The sequence below is a fragment of the Pantherophis guttatus genome, chromosome 3, assembly GCF_059756535.1.
Source record: "Pantherophis guttatus breed Tessera chromosome 3, ASM5975653v1, whole genome shotgun sequence".
Lineage (NCBI taxonomy): Eukaryota > Metazoa > Chordata > Lepidosauria > Squamata > Colubridae > Pantherophis > Pantherophis guttatus.
Window position 1 is genome coordinate 1,652,751 of NC_142065.1, and position 27,625 is coordinate 1,680,375.

Genomic DNA, 27,625 nt, shown 5'->3' on the forward strand with positions numbered 1-27,625 from the left:
TGTTCTGGAAATCCAGGCTCTTTGGTTTACGTTTCACTGTTGTCTAGCAATCCAGCAAACGTGCAACTCAGGGTAAATTTGTTGTGTAAACACAGTTACTAAGTGATCCATCCATCCTTTCCTTTCCTTTCCTTTCCTTTCCTTTCCTTTCCTTTCCTTTCCTTTCCTTTCCTTTCCTTCCAATCTTCCTCTCCCTCTCTCTTTCTTTCTCTTCCACACCCCTCCTTCCTTCTTTTCTTTTTTCTGTCTTTCTTTCTCTTTCTTTCTCTTCCCTCCTTCCTTCCTTTTTTCTCCCTCTCCCTCTCTCTCTTTTTTCTTTCTTTCTTCCTTCCTTCCTCTTTTCTTTCTTTCTCCCTTCCTTCCTTCCTTCCTTCCTTCCTTCTTCTTTCTTTCTTTCTTTCTTTCTTTCTTTCTTTCTTTCTTTCTTTCTTTCTTTCTTTCTTTCTTTCTTTCTTCTTTTCTTTCTTTCCATTTTTCTTCCAAAGCACCCCAAAACAGAGTAGCCCCTATAGGAGGGGCAAAACCCCCCAGCATTTTAGAGATGCAGAGCTTGGCCGTTCGTGAAAGCCATCACGGTTGGACAAAGACCTCACTCTGGCTCAAGAGAAGAGCTCGGTTTAAACTCTGGGGGAAAGGAAAAGGTTTCTCTCTCTTGAGAGAGCCAGCCAGCCTCCCTCCTTCCCTCTCGGCCTCACAGGGACAAAGGTGGCATCTCCTTCAGCAACCGTCTAAACGCTCTTTGTCAGCTGCATTCCTCCAGGGTTCTTGGCTCCTTCGGTTCCCCAAAGACCGGATGTCCAAAGAATGAGGACTGGCTTCCAGGATGACCCAACTCTTCTCCGCTCCGGCCCTCTGCCATGCCAGCTGGGTGCAATCACCAAACTGGAGGTGCAGCTCCCAGACCTGGCATCACTTCTCAGGAAAAACGCAGGGGGAGTGTGGAGGAAGGATCCAATTCCATAGGTCCATGAGGGCGAACCTATGGCATGCGTGCCAGAGGTGGCACGCAGCCCCCTCTCTGATGGCACGCGAGCCATCACCCCAGTTCAGCTCTGCCATGCATGTGCGTGCACCTCCCAGCAAGCCAGCAAGTCTTCGTATCTTTGCCGCGCATGCATGGGGTGTGTGTGAGGGGTGTGTGCATGGGGGGCCACATGCGCATGTGGGGGAGTGTAGGCGGGGGGGCCATGCACACATGTGCAGGGGTGGGGGTGCATGCAGGGATCCATGTGCACATGCGCAGGTGGTGATGGGCTTGTGGGGGGCCACATATGCAAGTGTGGGGACCGTGCACGCATTGCATTTTGGGGGTTCAGGCGTGCACTCGCGCACACTTTGGGCAGTCAGTTCGGAAAAGGTTAGCCATCACTGCCATAGGACCTCTAAGCGTGTTGGGCAAATCTCCTGTCGAACTCGAAATTGACGTACGTCTAGCCATTTTAATTAGCTTCATATTATACTCATTTATTCCTTTTCTTTCTCTCTATTTTGTAAGGTTTTTTTTCCCTCGGGCTCGCCACATTCTTAAGGTTGGGAGGAGGGAATAGATAGTGAGGATTGTTTTGGCTAGGTGACAATCTTTCCTCTGGGAACGGAGGCTGCCCCTGCCGAGAGCTGAAGGTGGAGGTTTTTTGTTTTTTTGCTTTAATTTATATGCCGCCCTTCTCCGGAGACTCAGGGCGGCTTACAAGGCGTTAAACAATAGCCTTCATCCTTTTGTATATTTATACAAAGTCAGCTTATTGCCCCCACAATCCGGGTCCTCAATTTACCTACCTTAGAAAGGATGGAAGGCTGAGTCAACCTTGAGCCTGGTGAGATTCGAACTTACAGTAATTGCAGACAGCTGGTGTTAATCACAATGCTATCAGTCTGCTGAGCCACCAGGCCCAGCAGAGTTTGATTGACATCGTTGGCAATGTGAATTTTGCTTTTACTGGGGAATGTGACTTTTGTGGGATGTTTCTAATTTTCAATATTGTAGGAAGTTGGAAGTCCTAGAAGAATGAAATATTTTAGGAAATATTAAAAAAGGCAGAATATTATATTTCTCTGGTTGAGAAATAGAGAAACATCTTTTAAAGACAAAGCAGCTTCCTGCCTCCCCCACACACACCTTTGTTAATGGGCCATTAAGGCCTCAGCCAAGCTCACTCATTCCCCCCACCTTTGTCAATGGACCATCATTTGCAACACAATAGGACCCATCTAGCATCAGAAACTCCCCACATGACACCTGGGAAGCTTTCATCAGCCAACAAGACTAGCTAAGACCCCCACCCCCTGGGAGTCTGACAACTAATCAGGATACTCTTCCTGTGCCCCAGAAAGTTCAGAGCTCAGAGAGGGCATAAAACTTGAGGACTCACTGCGTCTCGTCCCCTTTTCTGTTCAGGAACTCAAACCATGTAATCCTGTCCACCATTAAACCATCTTTCCAAGCAGTCTCCATGTTTCCAGTGTCTTTTTTCCCCACTTGGAGCTGAACCCAGATGGACATTTCTTCCAACAATATTATGGAGTGTAATTCCGGTTTGCATCAGATCCAAAATTACAACAGTCTTCGCCAATTCGATGCCTACCCAAATAAAAGAAATTTGTTTGGGAAGATGGACTTTGCGTGTTTCTTGTTTGAATGGGTTTCATCCCTTGGAAACCTGACATCTCCATCATTGCAGGTTTTCAAGGAAAAGGATTGGACCACCATTTGTCTGGGATGCTCTAAGGACTCCAGTCTTCGGCAAGAGGTTGGACTAGAGCAGAGGTCTCCAACCTTGGTAACTTTAAGACTTGTGGACTTCAACTCTTTGCTGGCTGAGGAATTCTGGGAGTTGAAATCCACAAGTTTTAAAGTTGCCAAAGTTGGAGACTCCTGGACTAGAAGACTCTGAGGTCCCTTCCAGTCCCATCATCCTATGACTCTATCATTTATTTATCATTTATTTATTAATTCAATTTGTATGCCGCCCCTCTCCACCCTTTCTATAACACTGTGGGTATGGCCAGGGGATAATTCCTTCAATGCAGCCTGTTGGTTGAAACATCTCCTCCCTCTAAAGCCCCTACCAAACCTCGTTTCTTTCATCTTTGGGAAAGAAGGTCTCAAAAAAGCCAAGATAGTAGTAACCCTTTGGAATGAGTTGCCCCCAGAAATTCGTAAAATCTCTGATCACCGTGTATTTCGCTGTGCCCTCAAAACCATGTTGTTCCGCCAGGCTGGGCTATCAATGTAAAGATTTTAATTGGTTTTAAATGGGATTTTAAATTTGGGGTTTTATAAATTGGGCCTATTATTTAATAATTTTAATAATTTTTAAATTTTGTTTGTCTTTGTGTTTTAATTAGGCTGTACACCGCCCTGAGTCCTTCAGGAGAAGGGCGGTATAGAAATAAAATTAATAAATAAACAAACAAAATAAACTTCCCCTTGTTCAAAGCACAAGACTTTGGGGGGGGAGGCAGGGGGGGTTGACTGCACAACTGTAGCAACCGGTTTCATTTTGGGGATACCGCTGCTGGGGTCTGCCTGCCAAAACCCCTAAAGTTTTGGTGAAACATAGAGACGAAGCTTTAACCGGGATATTAAATTCTGAAAGTAATTCACATGTTTGCCCCAACAGTGGAACCTGAATCTGCCGGAGAGCGACTGGAGGGGCTTGCAGCTAGGATTCTGGGGGTCATCTGAAGGATACCAGTTTGGGGAAGGCTGGGGTGAAACAGAAGAGAATATTTTTAAAAAAATTTGATTTATATGCCGCCCTTCTCCAGAGACTCAGGGCGGCTTACAGTGCGTTAAGCAATAGCCTTCATTGTTTTGTATATTTTATACAAAGTCAGCTTATTGCCCCCACAAACTGGGTCCTCATTTCACCTACCTTAGAAAGGATGGAAGGCTGAGTCGACCTTGAGCCTTGGCGACATTTGAACCTGCAGTAATTGCAGGCAGCTGTTCTTAATAACAGGGTGCTTTAGACCACTGTACTACCAAGGCTCTTAATTTGTAGCTCAGGATTGAACTGAGTGTCCTTGGTGGTCTCAGAGCATGGTTATTTTCTTGCAGACACTTCATTATCCAACTGGGGAACATCATCAGTGCTAGAAGGAAGTAGGGTTTGCAGAGGAGGAGTGGGAGGAGGAGTGTGGGGTCCCTGGTGCTCTCTGAGCTTGGTAGTTTTCTCGCAGATGTTTCATTACCCAACTAGGGAACATCATCACTGCTAGAAGGGAGTGGGGAGGAGGAGGAGGAGGAGGAGGTGGTGAAGGAAGAAGAGGACGATTAAGTGGTCTTTGGTGCTGAGCTGGGTTGTTTTCTTGCAGACATTACATTACCCAACTAGGGAACATCATCAGTGCTAGAAGGAAGTTGGGAGGGAGGAGGAGGAGGAGGAGGACGACGACTGTGGGGTCCTTGATCCTCTCTGAGCTTGGCTGTTTTCTTGCAGATGTTTTGTTGGAAGAAATCTCCTTCTAGGTTCTGCTCCAAGTGGGGAAACAGACACTGGAAACATGGAGACTGCTTGGAAAGATGGTTTAATGGTGGACAGGATCACATGGCTTGAGTTCCTGAACAGAAAAAGGGACAGATACAGTAAATCCTCGGGTTTTTATGCTCTCTCTGGCTTTGCATTTCTTGGGGCCCCAAAAGAGTATCCTGATTGGTTGCCAGACTCCCAGGGGGTGGGGGTCTTAGCTAGCCTTGCTGGCTGATGGTCACATGTGCTTCCCAGGTCACATGTGGTGAGTTTCTGCTGCTATTGTGTAGAGGGCTAATCCTATCTTTGTTGGATCTTGGGCAATTCCTACTATGGCTCTGCCTGAAGGAGGTAGATCTTTGTTATGTAGAATAGACTGGCCCAGGCCTTCATGGCCCATTGACCAAGGGTGGGGGCAGGAAGATGGGAGCTGCTTCAAAACATGCTTATCCCAGGGAAATATAATATTCTGCCTTTTTCATATTTCCTAAAATATTTCACTCTTCCAGGAAAGGGGTGGGTGCTAACTTCCTACAGTTTCATTACCCAACTAGGGAACATCCTTCGAGCTATCATGAAACATCTGCAGGAAAGCACCCCAGCTCAGAGACCCCCAAGGGCCCCTCAACCCACTCCACTTACGTGTTTCCTCCCCCTGCTCTTTTCCCACTCTGGACCACCAAAGCCTGGGTCTTCTCTTTTCTCCTTTTCCCTCCCCTTCCTCCCCCGAGGACCCAAACCATGATGGGGAAAAAGCTGCCCTTCATTTTCCATCCTGCTGACGAAGTCCGAGAACGTGCAGCACTTCCAGGACTGTCAGATTGAGCAAAAGCCATGAAGGACTATTGGACTCTGTGAATAGTAACTACAAAGTAAACAGTTGGGCCAGAATTAATGAGTCCCCAATGAATTAATTAAAAAAAAACTGATTGGGTGGGTTGCTTTGAAGTCGTGATTGCCCATCAGTCACAAAGGCACTTCTAGAGGTGGGGGCTGGAGAAACGGAGGCCCCTTCCCCAAAACCTCCACTGGCTCTCTTTTGTCAGGGAAGTTGGAAGGAGGCCCTTCATCCATTGTCTTCCCTCTCTCTCTGCCATCCTGCCCTTGAAGTCTCCATTCAAAGGCCAGTATAATTAATTTCGCTCATCCATCACCGAAACAAAAGAGCTGGGCCGTTAGCATCCATCAAGATTCCCATTATCTGCCCAAACCAGTGAGATGCGGACAGATCTGGCTGGCTGCAGAAGGGAGATATGGCACGGATGGAGAAGGAGGAGGCGGCCCACGTCTCTCTCGAGTAGACTTTGGGGAGAGAAACGGTGAGGTCTCATCGAGTCATTTCTCATATGCGGAGGTCTCCAATACCTGGCCTACCTGGAAGGAAATAGAAGGGAAGGGAAGGGAGTGGAGTGGAAGAGAACTCCCAGAATTCCCTAGCCAACACCCCAGAAGATAGGCTCAAGATCCAGATGGATCTCGACGGACTTGGACACTGGGCCCTATCCAACAAAATGAAGAGAGAAAAGTAAGGTTTTACACTTAGCCACAGGAACAGGTACAGACAAGGTCAAACTTGGCTAATGCCAGCATGTAAGGGGGATCTTGGAGTCCCAGTGGACAATTATTATTATTATTATTATTATTATTATTATTATTATTATTATTATTATTATTATTATTATTATTATTAATCATATTTCTATGCCGCCCACTCTCCGAGGACTCTGGGCGGCTTACACCAAAGACAGTATACTATAGCATATTGCTCCCAACAATCTGGGTCCTCATTTTACCCACCTCGGAAGAATGGAAGGCTGAGTCAACCTTGAGCCGGTGAGACTTGATCCGTTGATCTGCTGAACTAGCAGTCAGCTGAAGTAGCTACAGTACTGCACTCTAACCACTGCACCACCTCGGCTCAATCACTTAAATATCAGCCAGGCATGTGCCGCAGCAACCAAAAAAGCCGATGGATGGATGGATGGATGGATGGATGGATGGATGGAAGGAAGGAAGGAAGGAAGGAAGGAAGGAAGGAATAGCCCTTAGACTTATATACCGCTTCACAGTGCTTTTTACAGCTCTCTCTAAGCGGTTTTACAGAGTCAGCCTCTTGCCCCCAACAATCTGGGTCCTCATTTTACCCACCTCGGAAGGACGGAAGGCTGAGTCAACCTTGAGCCTGGTGAGATTTGAACTGTCAAATTGCAGGCAGCCGGCAGGCAGCAGAAGTAGGCTGCAGTACTGCATTCTAATCACTGTGCCACTGTGGCTCTAGGAAGGAAGGAAGGAAGGAAGGAAGGAAGGAAGGAAGGAAGGAAGGAAGGAAGGAAGGAAGGAAGGAAGGAAGGAAGGAGGAAGGAAGGAAGGAAGGAAAGAGGAAGGAAGGAGAAGGAAGGAAGGAAGGAAGGAAGGAAGGAAGGAGGGAAGGAGGGAGGAAAGAAGGAAGGAAGGAAGGAAGGAAGGGTGGTAGTGCTGGTAGTGGTGGAGGAGGAGGAGCTCTGTTCTAAGCAGTGTTGCTCCACTTGTTAGATGCTCCATCAGTGGAGGTTTCTGGGAAGAGATTGGACAATGTCTGGAATTGTATACAGCAAAGTTCCCCAGTCTTTCTGGGGACCCGTGGGGGAAGGGAGGGGATGGTTCCACATTGAGGGCCCCTGACATAGAGTTTCCTGGCTGAGGAGGGGTTGGACTAGAAGACCTCTAGAGTTCCCTTCCAACCCTATTATTCTATCTTCTTCAGTCTTAAGAAGTCACTTCCCCATTCCTGACCTGAGAACGGAGCCCTGCAAGCCACAATGCTTAAGAACACACAGCAGAGACTAGAGATCCTACCAAAATCCAAGAAGAATAACTGCTGGACAAACACATCTGTGAACCAAGTAGAAATGATTTTTTTCTTTCTTTTTTGGTTAAAAAAAAAAACAATATAAAAAGAATGAGATTATAAACACATGTTCTTTTCTCATAGCGATTCCCACATCTCCCCCCCCAAAAAACCCCTTTGCATTTCATTCTGCGTTTCTCCCAGGAGTGCAAAGGTTACTGAATTGATAAGATTCTCCCACTTGTTTCTATGCTTCACCCCTGTGAGGTAGGCCAGTCTGAACGTGACCTTAAGACACCTGGTGAGTTTCAGAGCGGTGCATTTTTCCCTCTGAATTCTAGCAATATTTCTGTAGGTGCCATCAGGACTTTATTTTAAAGCACTCTGGAAAACATCTATGGAGATTCTCCGTCATCCAGGCCAAGGTTGCCCCAAAGGTGCCTTTTCAAAAGGGCCTCCTTGATTTTGCCTTGAAGATGTTTCGCTTCTCAAGAATCAAAGAAGCTTCCTGGATGAGAAGCAAAACCAATGCAACTTTTTAAAAAAATGTTAAGAAACTTTGGACTCAAGTCTGCAAGAATGAACAGTGATCCAGCCTCGGTGTATGAGGAGGAGGAGGAGGAGGAGGAGGAGGAGGAGGAGGAGGAGGAGGAGGAAAAGGAGAAGAAGAAGAAGAAAAGGAGAAGAGAAGGAGAAGAAAAGAAGGAGGAGGAGTAGGAGAAGAAGAGGAAGAAGAAGAAGAAAGAAGAAAAGGAGGAGGAGGAGGAGGAGGAGGAGAAAAGGAGAAGAAAAGAAGGAGAAGGAGAAGGAGAAGAAGAGGAAGAAGAAAAGAAGAAGAAAGAGGAGAAGGAGAAGAAAAGGAGAAGAAAAGAAGGAGAAGAAGAAGGAGTAGAAAAGAAGAAGGAGAAGGAGGAGGAGGAGGAGAAGAAGAGGAGGAGAAGGAAGAAGAAGAAGAAGAAGAAGAAGAAGAAGAAGAAGAAGAAGAAGAAGAAGAAGAAGAAGAAGAAGAAGAAGAAGAAGAAGAAGAAGAAGAAGAAGAAGAAGAAGAAGAAGAAGAAGAAGAAGAAGAAGAAGAAGAAGAAGAGAAGTCGTCATCCATTAAACCATGTCTATGGGCCAGGAAGGAGAAGAAAGAGGAGGATTGTGGGGTCCTTGGTGCTCTCTGAGCTTGGTTGTTTCTTTGCTGATGTTTCATGACCCAACTAAGGAACATCATCAGTGCTAGAAAGGAGTTAGGTTTGCAGAGGGGAAGGAAGGAAGGAAGGAAGGAAGGAAGGAAGGAAGGAAGGAAGGAAGGAAGGAAGGAAGGAAGGAAGGAAGGGTGGAGGAGGAGGAGGAGGAGGAGGACTGTGAGGTCCTTGATCCTCTCTGAGCTGGGTTGTTTTCTTGCAGACGTTTGATTACCTGACAAGGTATCATCATCAATGCTAGATGGGAGTGAGGTTTGCTCTATTTATATACACTAGTGGCTTGCCCTGTCAGAGTGAAGAAACAGAATTGGGCTTTGGGCGAAAATCCAGCTGGGATACAAAAGCACCCAAACGACCAGGAATGTTTTCAGCACCAGATCGGTTGGCCAGGAGAAGACCTAGAGATAATCCAGAGCTCCAACACCTCAAGTCTCTGGTTTCACCGGACTTGAGCCGCTGCTTGGACTGTGGTTCTCCAAGTAGAGGATCCCCAGGCCCTTCTCCTGAGCCCCACCTCCTCGCAGGCCCTGCAGTTCCATGGACCACGTGCTACTGGAGTCCACGGCATCTTCAGATGAGTTCTGAGAATCGGCGTCTTCTGAAGAAAAACTCCCGTGTCTGGAGAGCTGGAAGTACTGGGCTCTCTCTCGCTTCTGGGGGCGTGGTGGACCTCTCACCAACAGAGGGGCAGAGGAGTGGCCGGTGGGTGGCAGAGTCTCCCCAGTTCCTGGCATTGGCTCTGCTTTGGGAGAAGAGGCAGAAGAACGACACAACGGAGAAGAATCCCAGGAGGTCCTCTGAGGTCTTCCAGAGGGCTCCTTGCCCAGAACCTGATGGTCAAACCCACCAAATTCCAAGATGGCCCCTGGAGAAGTTTCCTTGTTGCCTCTTACACCCATGTCTGAGCTGATGCACAAGGACTCCTTGTGAGAGGAAGGGTCAACACCATCAATTCTGTCAACGGTTTCTTTGGAGAACGGCTCCAGATTCTTGGTGGTCTCCAATACCTCACCACCATTGAGGACATCAACTGGGATTGACGAAGATGAGTTAGGAGCTGAAGGACCTCTCTCTTCCCCACAGCCTCCTGCAGTGATTCCCTTGGCCTCCTTGAAGTTGATCAGAAGGTCTTCCAGAATTCCCTTGGCTTCTTGGCTTCGTTCCAAGGCATCACTCCAGATCAAGCGACCCTTCTCACTGTGCATGCTGGAAGCTTGGAGCTTCATCTGCTGGAACTTCTCCTCTGAAAAGTCCTCGGACATTCGCCGGAGAGCATCTTTGGTGTCTTGCTGGACCTCCAGGGTGTTGGGTTCCTTCTCCCTGGCCTTCCACTGGGCCAGATGTTCCTTGCAGTCCAGGTGAAATGCCGTGACCTTGAAAAGACAAGAGATCAACATTCGTTACTGACTCCATCAAAGACTTCTTTCTTGGTTTCCACACTATGTCAACAATAAGAGTATTTTTCTTGACAGTTAAGGAGGAGAAGTTTCTTGACAGTTAAAATTAATCAGTGGAAGCCTTCAGAAGTTGTGGGTGGAGGTTTCAAGAAGAGATTGGACAGCCATTTGTCCAGAATGGTATTGAGTAAGGATGTCCAAGTTTGGAAATTTTTTGAACTGGAACTCCCAGAATTCCCCAGCCAGCCATGAATAGGGTAGGGTAGGGTAGGGTAGGGTAGGGTAGGACAGCAGAGGAGAGGAGAGGAGAGGAGAGGAGAGGGCTGGAAGGAACCTTGGAGATCTTCTAGTCCAATCCCCTGCTCAAACAGGAGACCCCATGCCATTTCACACAAATGGTTGTCCAATCTCTTCTTTTTTTTTTATTTAAAAAGTTTTACAAATACATTTTCTCCCCCTTCCCCCCCCCAACCCCCCATACCCTCCCTAGCCCTCCCCTTTTCCCCCCCAGGACTTCCACAATATAAAATCGTAATCGAAAAATACATTTTATAAAACTTAAACCCCTCCACCCCCTATATACTATTTATACCTTCATAAAACTCTATTAATTTGTCCCTACATAATACATTCATTCAGCTAAAAGCTATCTGATATTTCTTAGTTTGATATTTATTCTGCACATAATCTATCCACTTTTTCCACTCCCATACATAAGTCTCTTGAGTTCGGTCTTTTAAATATGCTGAAATCTTCGCCATCTCCGCAAAACTAGCCATCTTCAAAGTCCATTCTTCAATAGTGGGCATAGCTTCATTTTTCCAATATTGACCTATCAGTAATCTCGCTGCTGTCACCATATACAATATCAACTTTGTTTCGCCCAATGTAAAACCCTCAACTATACCCAATAAAAACAATTGTGGAGAAAACTGAAGTTTTTTCTTCAAAACATTTTGCATAACCCACCAAATTTTTATCCAAAAAGCCTTCACTTTCTTACAAGTCCACCAAGTATGGTAATATGTGGCATCTAAGCAATCCCAATCTCTTCTTAAAAGTCTCCAGTGTTGGACGTCTATGGAGATTTTCAGTCATATAGGTCATGGTTGTCCCAAAAGTGCTTTTTCAAGAGGCAGCTGAAGAAACTTCTTAGATGAGAAGCAAAACATCTTCAAAGAAAAACCAAAAAGTCCAGCTGCCTCTTGAAAAAGCACCTTTGGGACTCCCAACAACTTCTGAAGATAAGGCGTTCCACTGATTAATTGTTCTCTCTGTCATGAAATTCCTCCTTAATTCCAGGTTGCTTCTCTCCTTGATGAGTTTCCACCCATTGCTTCTTGTCCTGCCTTCTGGTGCCTTGGCAAATAGCTTGACCCCCTCTTCTCTGTGGCAGCCGCTCAAGTGCTGGAAGAAAGAGCCTTCTCTTTCTTAGGCTAGACATGTCTAATTGTTTTAGCCGTTCATAACCATTCTTGACTGTTCTTCCACTGTATGAAGGCCGTTTCTGAGCTCACCTTGTCACAGAATCTGTAGAGGTCCAGGAAAGATTCCAGCTCTGCTCCTTTCATCTCCATGTCCATGTAGAACATGGTCAGCTTAGCTTGGAAAGCCCCCTTGGCTGCCTCAAAGGCGACCATCTCAGGAAACTTGAACCCTTGGATCTTGACGGCTTCCTTGGATAAAGAGAGGCCCCGGTTGTAGTGAACCTGTGGCAGAAAGAAGACAACTCATGGTTAGCCATCTACAACAGACATGATTAGGGAACTGGAGACCAAAACATATGAAGACAAGCTGTAGTAATTGGGTATGTCTAATCTAATGAAGAAAGGCTGAGAGCCAAAGAATGGAGGCCTTTGAACTCTGGGGCTGGAGAAGACTCCTGTGAGTCCCTTGGACTGCAAGGAGATCCAACTGGTCAGTCCTAGAGGAGATCATCCCTGACCGCTCTTTAGAAGGTCAGATCCTGAAGACGAAACTCAAATATTTTGGCCACTTAATGAGAAGGAAGGACTCCCTGGAGAAGAGCCGAATGTTGGGAACGATGGAGGGCAAAAGAAGAAGGGGACGGCAGAGAACGAGGTGGCTGGATGAAGTCACTGAAGCAGTCAGCCTGAGCTTAAATGGACTCCACAGGATGGTAGAGGACAGGAAGGCCTGGAGGAACATTGTCCATGGGGTTGCGATGGGTTGGACACGACTTCGCAACTAACAACAAAGTCTAATGAAGAGAAGGACTATGGGACAAATGATAGCAGCCTTCCAATATTTGAGGGGCTGCCCCAAAGAAGAGGGGGTCAACCTATTCTCCAAAGCACCAGAAGGCAGGAGAAGAAGCAACAGATGGAAACTCATCAAGGAGAGAAGCTAGCATATTGCATCCAGATTTGGTCATTACATTATAAAAAAGACGCTGAGACTCTAGAAAAAGTGCAGAGAAGAGCAACAAAGATGATGAGGGGACTGGAAGCTAAAACATACGATGAACGGTTGCAGGAACTGGGCCTGGCTGGTCTAGTGAAGAGAAGGACCAGGGGAGACAGGAGAGCATCTTCCAATATTTGAGAGGCTGCCACAGAGAAGGGGGGGAGTTAAGCTATTTTCCAAAGCACCCGAAGGCCAGACAGGGAATAATGGATGGAAACTGACCAAGGAGAGATTCAACTTAGAAATAAGGAGGAATTTCCTGACACTGAGAACAATCAACCCATGGAACAGAAGTTGCCTTCGGAAGTTGTGGGAGCTTCATCCCTGGAGGCTTTCAAGAAGAGACTGGACTGCCATTTGTCAGCAATTGTGTAGGATCTCCTGCTTGGGCAGGGGGTTGGACTAGATGACCTACAAAGTCCCTTCTAACTCTGTTAATCTATCTATATAAACAAAGGTCTCCTGGCTGATTTGTGGGTTGGTCTAGAAGACCTCCAAGCTCCCTTTTCTCTCTATTATTCTGTTAACTTCGTTTTGTTATACCCAGCGACCAAAAAGACCCATGACCCACAAACAAAACGCCCATATCTAGAGGATCCCAGGAGATCCTTGCAGGGGGAGCATTGATTTTAAGTGATGCTAAAGATGGTTCCCAGGAACTCCTGGAGAAATAATGCTGAGCTATTAATCTTTGGTTCAATGTTCAACCAGACTCTCCTAAATTAAGAAGTCTGACAGAAGAAGATATTTAACAGATGAACAGAGTTGGAAGGGACCTTGTAGGTCATCTAGTCCAACCCCCTGCCCAAGCAGGAGACCCTACACCATTTCTGACAAATGGCAGTCCAGTCTCTTCTTGAAAGCCTCCAGGGATGAAGCTCCCACAACTTCTGAAGGCAACTTCTGTTCCATGGGTTGATTGTTCTCAGTGTCAGGAAATTCCTCCTTATTTCCAGGTTGAATCTCTCCTTGGTCAGTTTTCATCCATTATTCTACATCTGGCCCTCAAAGGTGCTTTGGAGAATAGCTTGACCCCTTCCTCCTCTCTGTGGCAGCCTCTCAAATATTGGAAGATGCTCTCCTGTCTCCCCTGATCCTTCTCTTCACTAGACCAGCCAGGCCCAGTTATATGTAGCTCAGGGTTGGACTGTGGGGTCCTTGGCGGGGTTTTTTTACAGATGTTTCTGCAAAAACGGTTAAAACTCCCTTTTTAACTTACTATTTATATCTTTTATGTACCCTGAGAGCTTATGCACCGAAGACAAATTCCTTGTGTGTCCAATCACACTCGCCAATAAAGAATTCTATGTATCTATCCATCCGTCTGTCCATCCAACCATCCATTCATCCAATTTCTCTATCTCATCTATCAATCCCACCCACCCACCCATCCATCCATCCATCCATTTTTTTAAAAAAAATTTGATTTATATGCCGCCCTTCTCCGGAGACGCAGGGTGGCTTACAATGCGTTAAGCAATAGCCTTCATACTTTTGTATATTTATACAAAGTCAGCTTATTGCCCCCATAAACTGGGTCCTCATTTAACCTACCTTAGAAAGGATGGAAGGCTGAGTCAACCTTGAGCCTTGGCGAGATTCGAACCCTGCAGTAATTGCAGGCAGCTGTGTTAATAACAGGGTGCTTAGACCACTGTACTACCAAGGCTCTCATCTATCTATCTACCTACCTACCTACCTATCTATCCCTCCCTATCATTATCTATCCATCCATCCATCGATGTATGTATGTATCTTATCTTTTTCTTGAATGTCTCACTTAGCAAGATAAATTCTGGGCTCAATTGCAGTCGTAAGTCAAGGACTACCTTTATAAGAAGCTGAAGTTAGAAAAATTAAAAGATTTGTAGGCGTGTCAGCCAGATTTGACTTGGAACGAATCTACCTGTCAGGCAGAATTTAGATGAGGGAAGGAACAGAGTCTGCACCCAGTTAGTTCTGGCCAGCAGAACTGAAGCCCTGGAGGAAGAGATAAGAGACTCTGCAGAACAGACCATTTCTTCGAAGCAGGGGAAAAAAAAATATCCCCCAAATTAAAAAGTGACTTTTTAGCATATGCTATCATGTCAGCCAAAGAAAAGGGGGAAATTAAAGCCTCGGGCGAAATGGTTCAGAAGAACTCATTACGGAAATAAAAACGGAAACTGAAAAGTCCAGGTTAAAAAAATGAAGTTAAGATCCAGGTAGTCCTCAACTGCCTTTACTCACCTATGGAGGGTTGCAGTTACAACAACGGAAAAGTTAGAATATACATGTTGGATTTCAGCCGTGTCGGATTTGACCGGCCCTGCCTCCTTCTCTCCATCCTAACTTACCGTGGCTTCTTTGAAAAAGTCCTTAAACTGCCGGTAGGACTCTTCAGTCTTCTCCAGGCTGCCTTCTGCCAATCCCACCAGGCTCAGCTCTGGATCTCCTTCTTCATCAATCCACAAAGTGACCTGCAGGAAGAAGCAACAGAAAAAAAGGACTTGCTTCGAAGGTCAAGTTGAGCCAAGCACACAATGACCTAAGCCAGGTCACTTCACCTGAGGCTCCATTTCTAGGGAACGTGAAGCTCAGCTGGTCCATTCTTAAGTTTCTTGTCATTGGGGGCTTAGTTTGTCCTACCAAAAGGCCAGGAGACTAAACTATTGTTGTGGCCCATCAGCGGCCTGTGCAGCTAGTAGCTGATTCCGACAGCGAGGAGGCTGGTGTGGTGCTGCGCCAGCAGCCTGTGCAGCTGGCGCTCGAGTCGGACAGTGAGGAGGCTGGAGAAGATGCGGTGCCAGAGGCCGGGATTCAGCCAGGGCCTTCAGAACCTCCAGAAGCTCCCTTAAGTGAGGAGGACGAAGAGGAGGAGCCTCTTCTCAATGCACGGGCGCGCAGAGCAGCCAAAAGGCAGGAGTGGCTCCTCAGGAGGCCACTCCCTTAGCTTATTTAAGGAGGAACACTGACTGAGGCAATTTGCAGGGAACAACTTTAGTTCACTCTCTTTGGCGTTTTGATCTTAATTCTCTTTATTAGTTTCCTGCAAATTGCTTCTGGACTTTCTGCCAACCATAGTAAGATTACAATTATTTATTCTTTGGATTCTTGTAGGCTGTTAAGAAAGTTAATTAACAGCCTTTGTTTGAAAAAGACTGATTTAATTTAGTAAACTAAGGTTTATACAGACTTTGTGTGTTCTGCGTTCTTTGGGGTCCGTAGCTGGGGCAGAACAACTCTAGGAAGAACGACTGCAGGGTTTGGGTTTGGCTAGTCTAAAGAAAAGAAGAATTAGGGGTGACATGACAGCTGAATTCCAGTATTTGAGGGGCTGCCCCAAAGAAGACGGGGGTCAAATTATTCTCCAAAGCACCTTCAGTCAGGACAAGAAGCAATAGATGGAAACTAATGAAGGAGAGAAGCAACCTGGAATTGAGGAGAAACTTCCTAACAGGGAGGACAATTAACCAGTGGAACAGCTTGCCACCAGAAGTTGTGGGTGCTCCATCCCTGGAGGTTTTAAAGAGGAGATTGGACAACCATTTGTCTGAAATGGTAGAGGGTCTCCTGTGTGAAGTTTCCGAAAGATGCCCTAATTAATTCATGAGCCATGAGCCAAACTTCAAAAGAAATACAGTCATTTATTAGGAGCACCATTTCCGCAATATTCGGATGCAGTTAGAACTAATTCTACGTAGATTTACGTTCCCCTACGACCCTGTCTCTCCCCTCCTCCCTGGCCATGTCATAAATCACATTCTCCAATTAACCACTTTGGCGGGCTGTGAAACCCAACACCCTCCTTCTGACTGCGGTAAGAAAGCATGTATGGAATGTAGCTTCAGTTAGAGAAATCAATCAGCTTTATCAGTTCTCCGGCTTCCCCACGGACATGGCTGGTCAAAAGGTTGCAAAAGAGGAATCACGTGACCCCAGGAAGCTGCAGCTGTCATAAATACGAGCCAGTTGCCAGGCGTCTGAATTTTGATCAGGGGGATGACAGGGAAGTTGCGACCGTCGCAAGTGTGAAAAACAATCATGTCACTATTTTCAGTGCTGTTGTAACTTCAAATGGTCACTAAATGAGCTGTTGTTAAATTGAGGACTACCCTTATGGATGGAGGAAGATCTCTCCTTGATCAGTTTCCATCCATTGTTCCTTCTCTGGCCTTTGGGTGCTTTGGAAAACAGGTGGACCCCTCTTCTCTGGGGCAGCCCCTCAAATATTGGAAGGCTGCTCTCCTGTCTCCCCTGGTCCTTCTCTTCACTAGACTAGACACCCAGTTCCTGCAACCGTTCATTGTATGTTTCAGCCTCCAGTCCTCTCATCATCCTGGTTGCTCTTCTCTGCGCTCTTTCCAGAGTCTCAACATCTCTTTTATAATGTGGTGACTTACTCCTTGGCTTGATTTAGGATGTAGAATCACAGAGTTGGAAGAGACCTTGTAGGTCATCTAGACCAACCCCCTGCCCAAGCAGGAGACCCTGCACCATTTCTGACAGATGGCTGTCCAGTCTCTTCTTGAAATCCTACAGGGATGAAGCTCCCACAACTTCCGAAAGCAACTTCTGTTCCATGGGTTGATTGATCTCATTGTCAGAAAGTTCCTCCTCATTTCTAGGTTGAATCTCTCCTTCGTCAGTTTCCATCCATTATTCCTTGTCTGGCCTTCGGGCGCTTTGGAGAATAGCTTGAGCCCCTTCCTCCTCTCTGTGGCAGCCCTCCAAGTATTGGAAGATGCTCTCCTGTCTCCCCTGGTCCTTCTCTTCACTAGACTAGCCATGCCCAGTTCCTGCAACCGTTCCTCGTATGTTTTAGCCTCCAGTCCCCTCATCATCCTGGTTGCTCTTCTCTGCACTCTTTCTAGAGTCTCAGCATCCTTTTTATAGTGTGGGGACCAAAACTGGATGCAGGACTCTAGGTGTGGCCTTACTAAGGCTTTATAGAGTAGTAGTATTTCCCTTGATCTTGATTGAATCCCTCTGTTAATGCAATTTAGGATTGCATTGGCTTTTTTGGCTGCTGCTACACAAACAAAAAAGGATGAAAAGGCTGGAAGGATGAACACAACGGGGCCTAACTAGCATTGGACACAGTTCAGCTGCAGCCCTTCCCTTACCTGGTGAAATTCCTCCTCAAGTTCCCTGATCTTCTTGAGGAACTCCAAGTGTTCCAAGCAACCGTTGGATTTGGTCACCAACGTGTGGACGTCCTCCTCCACCAGGTTGTAGATGGCTAGGGCGCTCTCAAAACTGCGCCTGACAAACACACACACACAAACAAGGAGCATTTCTGGGTCACTCTTGGCCTTGTGGACATTTTTGCTTTTCAAGGTATGTTGGCAACATCTTGAGTTGGTTTTTTTCTCCCCATTTTTTCCTACGGCTTTGCTTAAGGCAGTGTTTCTCAACCTTGGTAGCTTGAAGATGGGTGGACTTCAACTCCCAGAATCCCCCAGCCAGCGCTGTTGGCTGGAGGATTCTGGGAGTTGAAGTCCACCCATCTTCAAGCTACCAAGATTGAGAAACACTGCCTTAAGGATTGTCCACCACGAATTCTTGAAGCATAAAAAAATCAGGCTGACAGGAAGTTTGCTAATGCCATTCCTACCCATCTTCTGCCCACTGGATGATGGGATATTTGCAGTGTGGTGGGCAAGTTAAGATGGGTAAGGGTAGTCCTCAATTTATGGCCGCCGTTGAGCCAAAATTGGCCACTCAAGGTCCCTTGAGTGAAATGGAGAAGGCCAGGAGCCTTGCTAGGGACCATTAAGGGTGTGGATTGATCTCCTCTTCCTCTCTCCCTCCTCCTCCTCTCTTCGCAAAACCTCCCTCCCTTCTAGCACGGATAATGTTACCTAGTTGGGTCCTGAAATGTCTGTAAGAAAACAACTAAGCTGAGAGAGCTCCAAGGACCCCACAGTTCTCCTCCTCCTCCTCCTCCTCCTCCTCTTCCTCCTCCTCCTCCTCCTCTCTACAAACCCCACTCCTAGCACTGATGTTGCTCAGTCATGAAATCTCTGCTAGAAAACAACGAAGCTCACAGACCAGCAAGGACCCCACAATCTTTCTCCTCCACCTCCTCCTCCTCTGCAAACACCGCTCCCTTCTAGCACTGATGATATTACCTAGTTGGCTCATGAAATGTTTGTGAGGAAACCACCAACCCTGTTCCTCCAAGACCCCACAGTCGTTGTTGTCATCCTCCTCCTCCTCCTCCTTGTCTTCCTCCTCCACCACCACCTCCTCCTCCTTTTCAGAACTGCCCCAAGGACTCGGCTTTCCTACCGGACGTCAGGAGTGAAGCCGAGTCGGGCCGCCTCTTTCCGCAGCCTGGCCAGGGTGGCCCCTCCTTCCCTCTGCAAGCTGACCAGGTGGGCATCGCGAAGAACCTCTTGCATGAGCTGCCGGTGCCTGCTGACTTGGCGCTCCACCGCCTGTGGGACAAGCCAACCGGTTAGCCAAGTCCATGGAGGACAGGACGGTTATCTTTCAATCGCTTTGGTCCAGGCAGTCCTTGATTTATGACCGCAATGGACCTCGCCCATTACGGTCATAAATTGTGGTGGCCGTTAAGCAATTCACTCATGTGACTGCCTCGCTAAATGAGCCCCATCCCTGCTCTCCCTGTTGCAGTCATTAAGTGACTGCATGGGTTGTTAAGTGGAGCATGGGGTGCCTAAGGGGGGGGGAGGAAGGACCCCCTGGGAGGGCTATTGCAAGTCCCTTCCCAGCTCACACATAGCCTGTCTGGTCCTCCCCCATCTTCTGAGGCACCCTGGCTCCACTCTCTGCCCAGCTGTCCTTGGGACTGCTTCCCACTTCACTGGGTCCCACATGCCTCCTCTCCAGCAGAAAATAGTATTTGTAGCTCAGGGGGTGAACCGTGGGGTCCTTGGTGCTCCCTGAGCTTGGGGTTTTTCTAGCAGACGTTTCATGACCCAACTAGGGAATAGCATCAGTGCTAGAAGGGAGAGGGGATTGTAGTGGGGGAGAAGAAGGAGGAGGAAGTGGAGGATGGGGTTCTTGGTCTCTCTGAGCTTGATTGTTTTCTTGCAGGGGTTTCATGACCCAACTAGGGAACAGCATCTGGGTAATGAAACATCTGTAAGAAAACCACCAAGCTTAAGAGAGCACCAAGGACCCCACAGTAGTCGTCGTCTTCTTCTTCTTCTTCTTCTTCTTCCTCCTCTTCTCCTCCTCCTCTTCTTCTTCCTCCTCTTCTTCATCTTCTTCCTCCTCTCCCCCTCCTCCTCCTCCTCTTCTTCTTCCTCTTCTCCTCCTCCTCCTCCTCTTCTTCCTCCTCTTCTTCTTCCTCTTCTTCCTCTTCTTCCTCCTCTTCTCCTCTTCTTCTTCCTCCTCCTCCTCTTCTTCATCTTCTCCTCCTCCTCCTCCTCCTCCTCCTCCTCCTCCTCCTCCTCCTCCTTCTCATTCTCCTCCTCCTCCTCTTCTGAATCCCACCCCTTTCTAGCACTGATGATGTTCCCTAGTTGGATCATGAAATGTCTCCAAGAAAAGCACAAAGCTCAGAGAGGATCCCAAGGACCCCCACAGAGACGAATTCCGCCAGGAAAAACAGCAAGCCACAAAGCCTGGCCAAAACCTGGCCTCAAACCGCAACCTCCGGTAGACCCCATCCCATGTCCTTACCTGCAAGGTCTCCAGACCCTCTTCCTTCTCCAGCTCCTGGGTGGTGGACCGTAACAACTCGGAGGCCTTTTTGAGACCGCCGACAAAATGATGGACTTTCTAGGAGAAGGAATCACCAAAAGACATTTTATCACAATGAAGGTTGCAGGTCTACAGATCGGTTGGCTGGTTGCAAGGCGGCATCAATACGGAGGACAGTCAGGGTGACGCAACTGTGTGGTCCCAATTAAAGATGGGTAGAAGGCAGGAGGCCTCTGGGCCATAGACTCTCATGCTCAGAGATGCCAATCTCCAAGCAACTCTTTGCATGTCCTCCTGACACACACTTGCGTCCACCTACACCTGATTTTTTCCACCTGCTATAAGCTCTTCCCCACCAAAGACCTTCAAGCTCCTTCACAGAGCATTCCCCACTGGAGATTGCTTTGGTCTAGTGCAGAGGTCTTCAAACTTGGCAGCTTTAAGACTTGTGGACTTCAACTCCCAGAATTCTCCAGCCAGCTTAGCTGGCTGGAGAATTCTAGAAGTTGAAGTCCACAAGTCTTAAAGCTGCCAAGTTTGAAGACCTCTGGTCTAGTGGTTAAGGCAGGAGGCTAGAAAGTGGGATATGGTGAGTTCTAGTTCTGTCTTAGGTATGAAAACCAGGCTTTGACCCAGTTCCCAGGACATGGTGAGTTGTAGTCCTGACTTAGCCATGAAAACTGACCGGGTGACTTGGAGTTCATTGCAAGGAGACTGTGAGTTCTAGTCCTGCCTTAGGCATGAAAGCCAGCTGAATGACTTTGGGCGAAGCACCAGGAGCACCTTACCAGCTGAATGACAACTGAATCACCAGGAGACTGTGAGTTCTAGTCCTGCCTTAGGCATGAAAGCCGGCTGGGTGACTTTGGGCCAAGCACCAGGAGATGGTGAGTTCTAGTTCCACCTTATGCATCCAAGCCAGCTTTGTGTGAGTCACCAGGAGACTGTGAGTTCTAGTCCTGCCTTAGGTGTGAAAGCAGCTAGGTGACTTTGGGCCGATCACCAGGAGATGACAAGTGTCACTGAGACATGATTGGCTCAGTGACTTCGAGGCAATCACCAGGAGATATCAAGTTTGAGTCCCGCCTTAGGCACGAAAGCTGGCTGGGTGACTGTGGGCCAATCACCAGGAGACAGTGAGTTCTAGTCCCGTTTTAGGCATAAAAGCCAACTGGGTGATTTTGGGAATCACCAGGAAAAGCCAGCTGGGTGACTTGCCAATCCCCAGGAGAGAGCGAGTTCTAGTCCTGCCTTAGACATGAAGGACACTGGATTACTTCGGAGCAGTCACTTTCTCTCTGCCCAGCCTACCTCACAAGGTGGTTGTTGTGGGGAAAATAAGAGGAAGGAAGATATGTTGGATAAATCATCTCCTCTTTTAAATTTAAATTTTAAACATAAATTTTAATCTGTTTAATTATGGGATATTTTAAAATTCAGCCTAAATTATTTAATTCGTTTTAATTTATTTTAAATTTTGTATTTCTGTGTTTTATCTTCTGGCTGTTCACCGCCCCGAGTCCTTCGGGAGAAGGGCGGTATAGAAATTTAATAAAATAAAATAAAATAAAATAAATATTTGCCACCTTGAATTATTTGTAAAAATCATAAAGGCAGGATACAAACAAACTGAGAAATAAATTGTGCCTGAAGGCAAGGAGATCTCCTACCACGTCTGAGCCATGGGACCAGGTGGCTGTGGAATTTTGGGGCCAAAAGCCACGGAAGGGACTAGAGTCTTTTTTTTTCTTAAGTGAGAAGCTCCATGTCAAATCACACAAGGCAATTGAACAGCAGTATCTTCAGGTCAAAAAAGTCAAGATGGCGGCCATGAAGGCGAGATGAAAACTCCACCTGATTTTAATCCGCGTGGCACATCTTGAAAATGAAAACCAAGGTGGAACCTCAATGACACGCATAACAGTTGCCATCTTGACTTTTTGGACCACCCCGCGTGGACAACCCTTGCCGTCGAGACCCAAGGAGCAAGTCTGCCCCCCGAGACCCCTCCCCAAATGGATAAAGGGCGGGGAAAAAGGATACCTGGAAGAACTGCACCCATTCCCCGTGGTTGTAGGGGAAGTGACCATCAAATGCCTGCGTCAGCTGGCTAATGTCCACGTGGCGGATCAAAGCTTTTGGAGATGTCACGGTCTCCACCTGCGGGCAATGAAAAATATGAAAAATGGCCATTAGTGCAGTTGTAACTTCGGGCGGTCACTAAATGAAAAGAAGGACCAGGGATGACATGAGAGCAGTCTTCCAATATCTCAGGGGCTGCCCCAAAGAAGAGGGAGTCAAGCTCTTCTCCAAAACACCTGAAGGCAGGACAAGAAGCAACAGATGGAAACTCGGATGGAGCTGCATCTCCATGGAGGGAAGGATGCCGTGGAGTACCCCAGGGCTCTGTTTTAGGCCCAGTGCTCTTCAACATCTTCATCAATGACTTGGACGAGGGGATAGATGGGGAACTCATCAAATTTGCAGATGACACCAAGCTGGCAGGAATAGCCAACGCTCTGGAAGATAGGCTCAAGATACAGAAGGATCTGGACAGACTTGAACATTGGGCGCTCTCTAACAAAATGAAATTCGACAGTGAAAAAAGCAAAGTTCTACATTTAGGGAAGAAAAACCAAATGCACAGGTACTGTATATGTGGTACCTAGCTCAATAGTAGTAACTGTGAGAGGGATCTTGGAGTCCTAGTGGACAACCATTTAGATATGAGCCAGCCGTGTGCAGCAGCTGCCAAAAAAGCCAACACAGTTCTAGGCTGCATCAACAATCAAGTGTTAATACCACTTTATAAGGCCTTGGTAAGGCCACACTTGGAATTCTGCATCCAGTTTTGGTCACCACGATGTAAAAAAGATGTTGAGACTCTAGAAAGAGTGCAGAGAAGAGCAACCAAGAGGATGAGGGGACTGGAGCATAAAACATATGAAGAACGGTTGCAGGAATTGGATAGGTGTAGTTTGGTGAAAAGAAGGACTAGGGGAGACATGTTAGCAGTCTTCCATTATCTCAGGGGCTGCCCCAAAGAAGAGGGAGTCAAGCTATTCTCCAAAGCACCTGAGCGTAGAACAAGAAGCCATGGGTGGAAACTAATCAAGGAGAGAAGCAACCTGGAATTAAGGAGAAATTTCCTGACAGTGAGGACAATTAACCAGTGGAACAACTTGCCTCCAGAAGTTGTGAACGCTCCAATACTGGATGTTTTTAAGAAGAGAGTGGATAACCATTTGTCTGAACTGGTATACGGTTTGCTGCCTAAGCAGGGGGTTGGACTGGACGATCTCCAAGGTCCCTTCCAACTCTGTTATTCTGTTCTGTTCTAGAGTGTCCTACCCTACTCTACCCTATCCCTATTCCCTATTCTATTCTATTCTGTTCTGTTCTGTCCTGTCCTGTCCTGTTCTATCCTATATCTTATATCCTATCCTATCCTATCCTATCCTATCCTATCCTATCCTATCCTATCTTATATCTTATATCCTATATCTTATATCCTATCCTATCTTATATCTTATAACCTATATCCTATATCTTATATCCTATATCTTATATCTTATATCCTATCCTATATTATATCTTATATCCTATATCCTATATTTTATATCCTATATCTTATATCTTATATCCTATATCTTATATCTTATATCTTATATCCTATATCTTATATCCTATATCCTATATCCTATATCTTATCCTATCCTATATCTTATATCTTATATCTTATATCTTATATCCTATATCCTATATCTTATCCTATCCTATATCTTATATCTTATATCTTATATCTTATATCTTACATCCTATATCCTATATCTTATATCCTATCCTATATCTTATATCTTATATCCTATCCTATATTATATCTTATATCTTATATCCTATATCCTATATCTTATATTTTATATCCTATATCTTATATCCTATATCTTATATCTTATATCCTATATCCTATATCTTATATCCTATATCCTATATCCTATCCCATCCCATTCCATTCGAATGGTTGTACCTTGAGGTCTACCTGAAATTTATTCATCTTGCAGAATTGGGTCTTGGCTGACAACTCAGACAAATCTTCCAAAGCAGAGCCAATTTACACCTGTTTTCTGAATCCCCTGCATTTCAGGCAAACTGATCCCTTGCACCCCTCCTTTTTCTGAACTGGGCAGGGTGGTGGTGGGTGGGCTTCTGGCTCCTTTTCCCACTTGTCATTCCTCAGGCAGCCCAGAAGGAGCTCCCACCCACCCCATCCCGGGCAAGGGAACCTGTTAATCACGCAGGGCAGCTGCAGTTGATCAAAGCCATTAATATTTCACATTGCATTAATTAAAGCTATCGGCATTAATGAAGGAACAGACCCCTTTCAAGGCTGAATTATTATTTTAATCTCCACGCGCCGAGCTCTGTGATTTGAAGAGGCTGACGTAGCCAGCAGGAGCCAGAAGTCCATTAAGGCTGCTCCAAACCAACAGGGTTGGCGTTAATTAATGGCTGGGGAGAGAATAGAGGCAGGCAGGATCGGAATTCGGTTCCCACCCCGACGTTCCGCTTCCGAGGGAGAATAACAGATTAACTCTCGTTATTCCGTAAGAAAGAATTTTCATGCCAGAATTTTGTCCCACTCAGGCTGTGTAATTGGGGAGGAAGAGTCAAGTTGGGGTGGAGAAGATTTGGGGTACGCTGCCTTTCAAGGATTCTTAATAACAGGATACCAGGACTGGAAGGGACCTTGGAGGTCTTCTAGTCCAGCCTCCTGGTCAGGCAGTAAACCCTATACCATTTCCGACAAATGGCTGTCCAGTCTCTTTTTAAAAATCTCCAGTGTTGGACCATTTACAGCTTCTGAAGGCAAGCTTCCTTCCTTCCTTCCTTTCCTTCCTCCCTCCCTCCCTCCCTCCCTTTGTCCTTCCTTCCTTCCTTCCACCCACCCACCTGTCTCTCTGCCTATCGTGTATATCATCTCTCTCAGAATCCTAGGGCTGGATGGGACCTTGGAGGTCATCTATTCCAACCCCATGCTCAAGCAGGAAACCCTCTACCGTTCAAGACAAATGGCTGTCCAATCTCTTGTTAAAATCCCCCAGCGATGAAACATCCACAACTTCTGGTGGCAAGCTGTTCCACGGGTCAATTGTCCTCACTTAAGAGGAAATGTCTCTTCTCTTAATTCCTGGTTGCTTCTTTCCTTGATTAGTTTCCATCCGTTGCTTCTGGTCCTGCCTGAAGGTGCTTTGCAGAATAGGTCAACCCCCAATTCTTTAAAAACCTTCAGCACCCACAACTTGTCTTGTTCTTGGGAATTCTGGGAGTTGAAAGTCCAGACCTCTACAAGGGGTTTGAAAATAATTGAGTTTATGCTGTTACCTAACTTGGCCCGAAAAACAAGGCACCAAATTCTACCTTTTAATGGGAAAGAGTAATCCGTTTAATTATATTTGATTGGGAAGGGCTATTATCCATTATATGTTAATGAAAATTGAATAAAAAAAGAGAATGCCATTTGACTCCTTAGCCTGTTGGCCAGAGGCCACCAGTGGTCCTGCCGCAGGGGGGAAAAAAACAGTTCAGCCTTAATCTAATGATTTGATTACCTCCAACCTGGTTAGAAATGAGACTGTCACCGTTTTTGAAAAATGGCTTAATTGTTGCTTGTTCAGGTAGAACCTCACGCTCCTCTGACTCCATCCATCATTCTGAACACGGTTTTGAGCGAAAGACAACTTGGTTTCCCATTAATGGCTGCTGTCCTAGGAAATGTACCGCAGTCCTCGAGTTACGACCGTCATGGAGCCTGCCCATGACGGTCGTAAATCCCAACCGTTGTAAAATAGGTCGGTCACGCGACCGACACGGTTTTTTACATTGTGTCTTGCTGCGGTTGTTTAGCAAATGTGGCGGTCGTAAGTGCAAACACTGCGGCCGTTAAGAGGACCCTGCAGTCGTTAAGCAAAGCCATTGGTCGCTCAGGTGCAGTTTTGCCGAAAACCAGCCAAACTTGTCGTACAATGCAGTCATGTGACCGTGGGCAGCTGCAAACGGCTGTATATGTGTGTATAATTATTTGGTAAAAATAAATTTAATAAGCAACAATAACAAGCTTTGCTGAGTGTGGTCACATCATTGTGTCTTGTGGGTCGACCTTCGGAACTTTGGGTCCAGGTAAGTCCCCTTTTTCGGGTCGGTCGTAACTTCAAAAGGTTGCTTAGCAACCAGTCGTAAACCAAGGACCACTTAGGGAAGCTCAGTACCTGTCCATCTGCCAATCTTAGGACAGAGGACTTAATAAGAGCCTTGGTAGTACAGTGGTTTAATGCACCCTGTTATTAACACAGCTGCCTGCAATTTCTGCTGGTTCGAATCTCACCAGGCTCAAGGTTGACTCAGCCTTCCATCCTTTCTAGGGTAGGTAAATTGAGGACCCAGATTGTGGGGGCAATAAGCTGACTTTGTATAAATATACAAAAGTATGAAGGTTATTGCTTAATGCATTGTAAGCCGCCCTGAGTCTCCGGAGAAGGGCGACATATAAATCAAATTAAAATAAATAAATAAATAAAAATAATAAAAAAATAAAGAGTAGGGGTCTCCAACCTTGGCTCTTGGAGATGGGTGGACTTCAACTCCCCAGCCAATGAGACCCAGGCCCAGAAGCGGATGGGCAGAACTTACCTGTAAGCCGAGGAACTTCTCCACCTGAGCGGTGGCCTCCTTCTCTGCCACCAGCAGGAGAACCTGGATGGATCCAGGAAAGGATTTCTGCAAGGAAGTAGAGACACCAGTGACTTCCCGTGGCTTCCCTCCGTGGCTTCCTCTGCTCGCTGTGTGTGTGCGTGCGTGTGTTTTTGTGTGTGTGCAGCCCCTTCCAACCTGAAGCTCTTCTCTTCTCTCCCCCACTCCTCAAATGGTCCCACAGCATCTTCATCTTGGGGGACACGTTGAAGGTGGGAAGGGAAGGGAAGTGGGGGAACATTTCGGTTGCTTCCTGCTTCTTTTGAGGAGTTGCGGTTTACACTAAACTTGGTTTGGGTTCGGCTTTGATGGTTTGTTCTTTTGAACCGGGATCTCTCTGGATTCAAACCAAAAAAAGGCCAAGAGCATCTGCTACGTCTTAACATTTTAAATCGTTTTTTAATTGGGTTACTGATTTTAATTTGGTATTGTATTGTGATTTGTATTGAAATTGTCATTTTGTAAGCCGCCTTAAGTCCCTAGGGAGAAAGGCGGCATATAAATCGCAATAAATAAATAAATAAATAAATAAATAAATAAATAAACAAACAAACAAACAAACAAACAAACAAACATTAAAAATGTAAATCTAGAGTATAGGCAGTCCTTACTTTATGACCGTTTTTTAGTGACCACTCAAAGTTACAACAGCACTGAAAAAGGGGACTCCTATTTATGACGCTTGGCAACTGACTCATATTTATGACGGTTGCAGCGTCTGGGGGCGGGGGGTCACGTGATCCCCTCTTGCAACCTCCTGACAAGCAAAATCGACGGGAAAAGCCAGATTCACTTAACAACCATGTTACTAACCTAACAACCTGGATAGCCTGGTTAGCTCAGCAGACTAAAGCACTGTTATTAACATCAGCTGCCTGCAATTACTGCAGGTTCGAATCTCGCCAGGCT

At 46.4% G+C, this 27,625-nt stretch overlaps 1 protein-coding gene across 1 annotated transcript in view; it reads right to left on the reverse strand.

Moving 5' to 3' along the window:
- Nucleotides 1-7,344: 7,344 nt before the first annotated feature.
- KIAA1755 (KIAA1755 ortholog) overlaps nt 7,345-27,625 on the reverse strand; it is a 46,914-nt gene continuing 26,633 nt past the window's right edge. The window contains exons 7-14 of the mRNA XM_034419409.3: nt 26,657-26,743; nt 22,013-22,129; nt 19,949-20,047; nt 18,587-18,735; nt 17,419-17,557; nt 14,650-14,772; nt 11,404-11,595; nt 7,345-9,862 (exon numbers count right to left, since the gene is read on the reverse strand). Coding sequence (XP_034275300.2) covers nt 8,915-9,862; nt 11,404-11,595; nt 14,650-14,772; nt 17,419-17,557; nt 18,587-18,735; nt 19,949-20,047; nt 22,013-22,129; nt 26,657-26,743 — 1,854 coding nt within the window. The 3' untranslated portion in view covers nt 7,345-8,914. The remainder of the gene's footprint in view (nt 9,863-11,403; nt 11,596-14,649; nt 14,773-17,418; nt 17,558-18,586; nt 18,736-19,948; nt 20,048-22,012; nt 22,130-26,656; nt 26,744-27,625) is intronic.